This window comes from Pterocles gutturalis, unplaced genomic scaffold, assembly GCF_000699245.1.
Source record: "Pterocles gutturalis isolate BGI_N339 unplaced genomic scaffold, ASM69924v1 scaffold9509, whole genome shotgun sequence".
Taxonomy (NCBI): domain Eukaryota; kingdom Metazoa; phylum Chordata; class Aves; order Pterocliformes; family Pteroclidae; genus Pterocles; species Pterocles gutturalis.
The window spans coordinates 1-8,697 of record NW_010133195.1 but is presented as its reverse complement, the minus strand read 5'-3'; the positions used below and the strand labels follow the sequence as shown (position 1 = coordinate 8,697).

General features: G+C 57.9%; 1 protein-coding gene across 1 annotated transcript; it reads left to right on the top strand.

Moving 5' to 3' along the window:
* Positions 1 to 286: 286 nt before the first annotated feature.
* Positions 287 to 7,781, top strand: LOC104467377 (bromo adjacent homology domain-containing 1 protein-like; the record flags this gene model as incomplete). Its single annotated transcript, XM_010081135.1, is given in 6 exon segments — positions 287 to 354; positions 356 to 661; positions 2,239 to 2,398; positions 3,348 to 3,424; positions 5,952 to 6,043; positions 7,339 to 7,781. Coding segments are annotated over 6 exon segments (893 nt in total), but the record flags the coding sequence as incomplete, so codon positions are not given.
* Between the last annotated feature and the right edge of the window lie 916 nt (positions 7,782 to 8,697).

Below are 8,697 nucleotides of genomic sequence, written 5' to 3'. Positions count from 1 at the left end.
GGCCAGCCGCGTGTGCATCGCTGGCTGGCGTGACTTGGGGGATTTCAGACGGGTCTGCCGTGCTGCGGTGTCATCGCAGCAGCGTGTTCGAGCATCGCAGGCTTAGGACGAGCTTTGCTTTTTTCCAGTGACAGTGCAAAATGAAATTACAACGGGAAGAGTGTTTACTGCTGTAATGCAATAAAGGGAATTGTGAGGGGAAGCAGTGGGGGTTTGGGACAGTCCTGATTGTGTGGTCATCTTACATGTCAGTGAGATACGTGCCTCTCTTCTTCCCTCCCGTTAGAAGGCTGCAAGTCTCTGGACCAGCTGAACCTCACCATCCCGGCGGCCGGGCACCCCGCGTCGATTTTTTGCGTCGCCTGCCCACCCCCTCTCAGGATGCCCTGTCCCCAGCGTGCCACCAGCTGCAGAGCCCGTTCCTCACCTGCAGACCCCCAACTCTGACCCTCAGACCATGGCCCGGGAGTGTCCGCAGAGCTCCAAGCCTCCCAGCGGCTCCAAGTCCGGGCTCCGAAATACTCCGGGCTGTCTGCACGCCTCGGACAGCAAGGCGGCGGGAGGCCATTCCCACCCGAAGCAGCAGCGCATCAGCCGGCGGAGAGCCACCAACGGCTGGATCCCGGTGGGCACGGCCTGCGAGAAGGCCGTCTACGTGGTGGTAGGTGTCGGCGGAGCGCTGGGTCTGGTGCGTGCACGGCTCTACCCTTTGTGCCTCTCCAGGGGATGCGGGTCAGGAAGGCTCCTGAGCGTCCTGGGTCTTGCTCGGTCGGTCACGAGCTGCCGTGCAGAACCTCTTGCCCAAGCAGATCGTGCCTCTGGGCTGGGCTTTGGGGCCGAGCTGCTCTTGCTTTTGTTTTTCTGCCTCGCCCGGCGTGATGGGCTGTTTGTGAAGGCAAACCTGCTGCTCCTGTGCTGGCATCAGCTGAAATGCCATGATGATGGATGCTCCTGGCGCCGGCTTTTGCAAGGGCGGCACCTCCTGCACGCGTGAGTCCGTCCTACGGAGAGATCGTCCTCCAGCTCCTTCCTCCCGGGTTGGGGCAAACCTGTTTGAGGAGGTGGGGGAGGTTTGGCCTCGTTAGGAGGGGCGGTTGCGTAAGGGCAGCTCTCAGAAGGGTGTTCTCGCTGACGGGGTCTGCAGCCCAGCAGGGATCTCCCAGAGGACTGAGGCAGTATCCTGGCTCCTGGGTGGGATTTTTCTGGCTTCCGATGTCCCCCCTCTTGCCCCTTCCAAGGTGCCCTGGCCAGTCACTCCTTGAGGGATGTCTGCGCTTCCCCGGGTGGTGTGATCAGGGGCAGAGACGGGCTCCTGCGATACGGGAGGTTTCCTGCTGGAAACTGGGATCAGCCGCAGTGCAGCTGGGGGAGAGGCGTCATCCTGCGGGTTGTTAAAGCATAAGGGCGGTGGGCTTGGAATCTGGAGCCCCGTGCTCCTGGGGAGGTGGGACGAGGCGCTGGAGTGCATGCAGTAGGTGTTGGCTGCGAGGCTCGGCGGGGACAGAGCCCGGGGAGGCCGAGAGCAGAAAAATCAAATCTCCTAGTTCCCAGTGCAAAAAGTGATCATTTTGCAACGCCAGGGAGTGCAAAGGAGACGTTAGCACTGCGGTTATGGAAAGCTTTGTGCGTGGCCGCCCCACCACTCCCTGCCCTGTTTGTCTGACAGATGCCAAGTTTTGTTTGTTTTCTTCCAACGTTTGTACTGGAGAAGGGGATAGATAGCGTTCCGAGTGTGCCTCCTTCTCTGGGCCTTTGAGTCCGAAGGAGACACCCAGCCACCGGTGATGTTTCTGAAGGGTTCTGCTTGCAGTTGGTTTTCAGTTTGAAGCCAGGGTGTTAATGTCAGAAATCGGTGCTTTGGTGGGACCTGCTGTCCCGCTGCTGAGCTGCTCCTTGCTGCCAGCGCTCCGCAGGAGAAGTTGTTGGGTTTTGCTGTGTTGGCTGAGCACTGGGGTGCCGTCCCTCGGGGAGCTGCCTTTACCTATGAACACCCCACCCGTAGAAAAAGTGATTGGTTTGACCTGCTCTTTGCTTTTATAACCAGCCTGGTGGAAATAGAGACGCCACGAGTGCTCTTACGCTGCGTGACATCTCCTGGAGCGGGCACACTTGGCTCTGGGCAGGCTGAGGCTGGGCTGTAATTCACGGCACGACCAGAAGGGTCTTGGGCTGGGGGCGCAGACGATAAGCGAGCTGTGCCTGTACACTCAGGTTGGGTTATTTTTTCTCATGGTGCAGAATGAACCGGAGCCGGCTGTTCGCAAGAGCTACCAGGCTGTGGAGAGAGACGGGGAGATCATCCGGGTACGAGACACTGTCCTCTTGAAATCGGGACCCCGGAAGAAATCCATGCCCTACGTGGCAAAGATATCGGCGCTGTGGGAAGACCCCAAAACAGGTACTGTGCGGAAAGGACGTGCTGCCTCTGTGCCGAGCAGGTGAGGGCAGCTGGAACCGGGGCAGGGATGGAGCTGGGGATGGCCGCAGGCTGCTGGGGGTGTTCTGCTGCCCGAGCGGGCGATGGAGAGGAAGAGATCGGCTCCGTGGCTTTCGTTCAGGTTGTTCCAGGAACTGAAATGCTCTCTAATCACCTGGGACTGGTAATCAACATCTTCCCGGTTGTGAAAGCACATAATATCTGCCAAGCACCCGTCTTAGCAATGATCTCCTTTCTTATTTCCCTGGAACAGAGATCTCAGGCTGCTGCTGACCCCAGCGCTGTGCCCAGCAGCCGGGCTGGGCGCTGGAGCGGAGCATGGGCTTCCCCGCGGGCGCTGGTGGTGGGACTGGAGCGGAGGTGGTGACGGGTGGGATGCTGTGGGTTTGGTGTTGGGGTCCTGTGGCTGAGCAGCGGTAGAGCTGAGGAGGCTGTGCCAAGTGTAAAGTCCAGGGCTTGCACAAAACCAGGGGAAAAAAGGCCACGAGTAAAAGAAGTGATGAAGGTGTGGTGAGCCCATCTCAGCCCATCCTGAGAGTACCCAGCTTTGGCTGAGCATCGTTCCAGCCTGGGGGACAAAGGGATGCTTCCTTCAGGTGGAAATGTTTGATTTTGGGGTTTTTTGTGGGGGGGTTTTGGTTTTTATGTGTGTGTGCCTAGCTGACCCCTTTGTAGCCCAAGCAGAAGGGGTGCAGGTGTGATGGAGTAGCAGCGTGACGGATTCACGCAGCTCCTCACTGTCACCAAAGGGCACCTCGTCCAGCATGAAATACTGATCAGGGCACAGCTGCCTCTGCGTCAGCGCTGGGGGGGAGTGGGAGGGATGGAGCAGGAGGAGGAAGGTGGATGTTAGCAGGGAAACACTACGAGAAAACTGAAGCTTGATGTATTTTAATAATTGTTCTTGCAGGGGAGCTGATGATGAGCCTGCTGTGGTATTACCGCCCAGAGCACACGCAGGGCGGCCGCAACCCCAGCATGCACCAGGTGAGCACCAAACCCGGGGCGAGGGCGTCCCGGCGTGTCCGCGTTCCTGCGGGAAGAGGGGACCCGCCCGGGTATCTCCCTGCGTTCCCGGGTGGCCTCGAACGCCGGGGGCTGAGCTGCTGGTTTGAGTGAAGCGGAGCTGTCTCTTGGCTGCGATGCAGCTGCTGCCAGATGTGTTGGGTGGCCGTGTCCTGCACCTGGGCTTCTCCCCACTTTATTGTCACGTGGAGAAGCTCTGGGCTGGAACAGAAGCTGCTGTGGTCTTTGCGGGGCCGCCTCTGTTAACTTTTAGCGTTTCTCCCTTTAATCTGAGAAAATTAAGTGAACAGTGGTGTTGACTGCTGCCTTGTGAGTAAGGACGAGTGAGTTGAATCGTAGAATCATTAAGGCTGGAAAAGACCTCAAGTCCAGCCGTCAGCCCACACCACCTAACCCACTAAACCGTGTCCCCAAAACGCGCCCCATGTCCGTGTTTCCAGGCAGGGCATTCTAATCCACCCCGAAACGCGGAGCTCGCTGCGGGAAACTGAGGTACCTGCACCACGTGCTGCCTCTTTGTCCTAAATCCCTTAATCTGCTGCTTAACTCCAGAAACTTGTTTGTTTTGTGCAGAATCGTGGGTGCGTCGTCCTTCCCCTGTATAGGTTTAGGAGAATTACAGCCTGGCTGGAGGATGTTGTGTTGGTATAATAGAGTTTGTGCTGTAAAAGGAAAAACGTGTGAATCATGATGACTTCACGCCTCACTCTGCTTTGCATGGGCTTGTGTTGGGTGGCAGAACAAGCTGGTTTTAAACTGGGAATGCAGAATTTACTGCTGGTTTCAACCCACCAAAATACTGGATGCCTTTTTCCTTTATTTTTTTTAAATCCAGGGGAGGAAGGGCTGGGAGCAGCTGGGGAGCAGTACCTGCCTGACAGCGGGGCACAGAGGAGTTTCTAAACCAAAACCTATAGCTTTCTGGTCCGTCAATGAAGCCTGGCTCCATCCAGTTGCATTTTAGCGTAGAGAGAGTTTAAATCCAGGGGAGGAAGGGCTGGGAGCAGCTGGGGAGCAGTACCTGCCTGACAGCGGGGCACAGAAGCGAGGCACCTGTAGCTTTCTGGCCCGTCAATGAAGCCTGGCTTCATCCAGTTGCATTTTAGCATAGAGAGAGCACCAGCAGTCTGGCCGGGAGGAACGCAGCCAGTTTTTTGCACACCTGCTTAATTACACCAGACCTGAAACGAGAGCGTGCCGTTTGGGCTGAGCAGCTGGGCTGGGCTTGCCAAAGATGACTCAGATCGTTTTGATTTCAGGTGTAGCCCAAAACCCCAACGTGCGGAAGCGAGGTGGGGCATTTTCACTTTCCCTCGTAAGCACGTCCCCAGACGGGGACCCTCTGAGCCTTGCCCTCCAGCCTCCCTGCTCGGGGCTGCGAGTAGCGCCTGCGGGTAGCGCTTACAGACCTGTGCAGAGCATCCTCACCCCCAGGGATCATCCGTGCTCCTCTCGCCACACCTGAAAGGCTTTCAGATGGCTCCGTATCTCGCCTCCTGCCTGCTTCAGATCCGAGTTTCCCCTGTTACCCTGGGGAAGGCGGCCACTGCTGCGTCCCTCGCTAGAGCAGGCTTTGTATGGAACTGGGGTGAGGAGGGGCTGGAGAAGAAGGGGCTCCTCCAGCTTTGATGCAGGGATGGATTAGAAGGACTGGTCGTGTGTCAGAGCGTAGAAGTAAAGCCAGCAGAGTGCTGTTCAACCTCTGTTTCAGTTCGTAGCTGTACAAATGAACTGAAGGGTTTCCAGCAGGGCAAAGGGACAATGAACGAAGAGCATCCCTTGGAGCTGGGGAGTGCTCCAACCCCCTGCCTGCAGGAGCTTTGCTCAGGGGCTGTTCCGGATGCGGTCTGAAGGCTCCTTCCCCGAGGAGGCTGAGCACCAGCTCACATCTTGGATAAGCTGGAGCAGAGGCATCTCTTGCCGGGGTTTCCTCTTTTGGAGCCTCTGCAGTACCTCCCCGATGGACTCAGCCTTCCTCCCTCTCTTACCTGCCCCATCGTCATTCCCAGGCATCACAGCGGTGCTCTCAAAGTGCTGCTTTTATTTTTTTTCCAGTGCAGCATCACAAAGCTCATCTGCTGGGATGCTGCTCAGCGGCTGCCACAAGCTGTCCATCATCCCCAGGAGGAAGAGGAGGCTGAGTGGGGTGGCTGGGAGCCGCCGTGCTGCCAAAGGGCTTTTATAACACTGGCAGGACGTGGGGGGTTTGGACACTTGGCCTCACAAAGTGTGCCAGGCACTGGGAAACGATGGGAGAACCCTTAATGCTCTGCTCACGTATTGCTGGCTAAAGCCCTGGTGCACACTCTGAATGGGTCCCAACCCACCCGGAGGGTGTCTGGATTGTGTGAGATCCCGGCTTTAACGAGTGTCTGCTCCGAGCAGGCTTTGATAGACCCCCCGAAGGTGACGGGTGCAGGTGTGGAGCTGTCCCTCCCTCCCTGGGCTCCTGGCCAGCCGGGTGACCTCTCCCTTCCCTCTCTTGCAGAATGAGATCTTCGCATCCCGGCACCAGGACGAGAACAGCGTTGCCTGCATAGAGGAGAAGTGCTACGTGCTGACCTTTGCAGAGTACTGCAGGTAGGTGGAGCTCGTCCCTCGCTGCTCCTCGCCAGCCCTGCCTCTGTCCCCAGCTCCTGTCCCTCCTTCCACTCCCCCATCACCCAGCAGAGCTGTCTCAGCTCTCAGACTGGTCTGGCTGGAGCTGGAGCAGTTACACTCTGCATAGGCTTTTGGTGCCAGGTCTGTGAGTGCCTCCCCCACGCCAGATCGATTCCGTGCCGCATGCGGACATCAGTGCAGCACAGTGCAGGGAAACCCCGAACTGGGTGCTAAAACCCAAGCAAGGCAGGAGATCGCCCCGTGTGTGTCTCCCTGCTGGCACACAGGAGCCCTGGCCAGCCCAAACGGCTCCTGGTGGGCTGCTGGCGGGGTTGGTGCATTCCCCGTGTGTGCCCGCGGGGCCGGGCGCCCTGGCAGCAGCGTCGCTCCCAGCAGTGGCCGAGGGGCTGGCTGCTCAGCTCCTGCTGGTTGGATTGGGACCTCCCAGCATCCGTGTTCCAGACTGGCGTCCTGTGACGGACGGGTGCGCAGGGCAGAATGAAAACAGGGGCTGAGTGGGGACACAAATCCATGATGCAAAACAGGGCTTGAAATCCCTGGGGTTTTGCGGGGTGCATGCCCTGGGCGGTGCAGTCTTACCGCAGAGGGGTGTTCCAGCCCTAATGCACTCTGCTGAGTCCTCCTGCTCCTGCCCCGCGGCTCGGCTGTTTGCATTTCTGAAAACAAACTGGTTTACACACTCTGTGTAAGCTGAATTGTGCTTTCTTTTGAAAACTCAAAAAAAACCCCACCCCCACGAAAACCCCAAACAAACCAACCAAAAACCCAAAGAAACAACCCCCTGCCCTGCTTTGGGTCCCAGCAGCCCCGTTCCTTTCTAGCAGCGCACTCCTCTGGAACAGCTCTTGGCAGGAATTTTTTTGTGCTGTCATGGGTAAGGTCACCTTTGAGAGACATTCCCTGAAGGCATCCTGAATTCTTTGTTTGCCTAAACAGCAGCCTGATGCATGAGCCTTTTCTGGGGCTAATTAACAAAAAAACGAGGCCAAAGCAATAAAAGCAAGGTGGGTTAATTGCAGTCATCCTTCGTCCTGTACAGCATCCACCAGCATGGAAATAGAAACCGTTCTGTTCCTGCAGCTCGGGGCGGGATCAAAAGCAATTGCTGCTTCAGGTCCTTGAGCAAAGCTCCGTTCTCCTTCCCCTGCCACCCCCAGGGCAGCCGCGTGGTGGCTTCCAGCGAGAGGGACGGACACAAGCCCTGGGAGCTGAAACGAGCCCGTGCTAACTCTGCCGGTGTCGTTGCCTTGCAGATTTTGTGCCTTGGCAAAGCGTCGCGTCGAAGGGATCCCAGGCAGGAAAACCATTATGGTTCCTCCCTCGGAAGAGTACTCCACCCCTCTGCACCGCAAGGTGCCCGAGGACACAGACCCCGAGCTGGTTTTCCTCTGTCGTCACGTCTACGACTTCAGACACGGGCGCATCTTGAAGAACCCGCAGTAGCACCGTCCGTGGGTCGGACCGCGGTGGGGATGAGCGGCAGCGGAGAGCCGGCGGCCAGGCTGGGACATCTGCACGATCCCGATGAATTCCGTGTGCTGCTCGCGGCCGAGAGCGCCCAGCGCTCGTTCCTCGGACTGAAAAGCGTGCGCAGGAGCAGATCCCTGCGGAGGAAGGCAGCAGTTGAAAGCACAGCACTTCATTAAAAGCATAAATGAAAATATATACGTATAAAATAAATATATGTATATAGATATAGGTACTTGCATATGGAAATCTATATCTATATATGTATCTAGAGATGCATATATTGGGAGGGGTTTGCAGGGGATAAAAGCCAGTAACTGAATCCAGAGCCATCGCTGGTGGGAGTGGCGGAGAGGCACGGGAAGGATGGATGTGCAGTGGAGAGGCGCAGGAGGGACGGATGCTGCAATGGAGAGGTGCAGGAGCCGTGGTGGAGAGGTGCATGAGGGATGGATGTGCAGCGGAGAGGCGCAGGAGGGACGGATGCTGCGGCAGAGGGATGCGTGGTGCGTTGTCAGAGTCAAGCTGTGACAGTTCTGAAGCTGTGACAGTTCTGTGGTTGTCGTGCCCTGATGTGAAGCGCGAGGGCTGAGCCTGGTTCCTTGGCAGAGCACAGGGGAGTCTCCTCTGTCCCGCGGGACAGCCTGGGAGAATTCCCGGCTTCTGCAAAATACAGCCGGTGCTTTGGGAGCTGCCTGGGTGCCAAGTAGCCTTGCGTCGTGCTTGAACAGGTTTTGCTCCGTCGGGGAAGAAGTGACCCCCTTTTCCCTTGTCTTTCTCTTCCCCTCCCCTCCTTACAGCTGTTCCGCGATTCACCGCCCGGACGGGGGCTCGGCAGCCGGGCTGGGAGATGGGCTCCGTGGCAGTGGAGAGGGAGCCGGCGGGGCCATGGGCTGTGCGTCCCGGCGTGGTGTCACCAAGAGCCGTGGGTCCAGCAGATCCCTGGCGGAGGGTCTCTGCCCCATGAGGATGGCGCTGGCGGGTGTGTGTCGCTCTGGGGCTGGGGGCACCCAAAGGCGTCCGCTGGTGAGAACCCTGTGTCCTCTGCGCGTGTCGCTCTTCCTCCTGGGGTGACAGAAGTGGGGTTCCTCTTCCCTCCCAGTTTGTGTTCCTGTCGCACCGTTTACAGTCCCAGTTTAACCCCC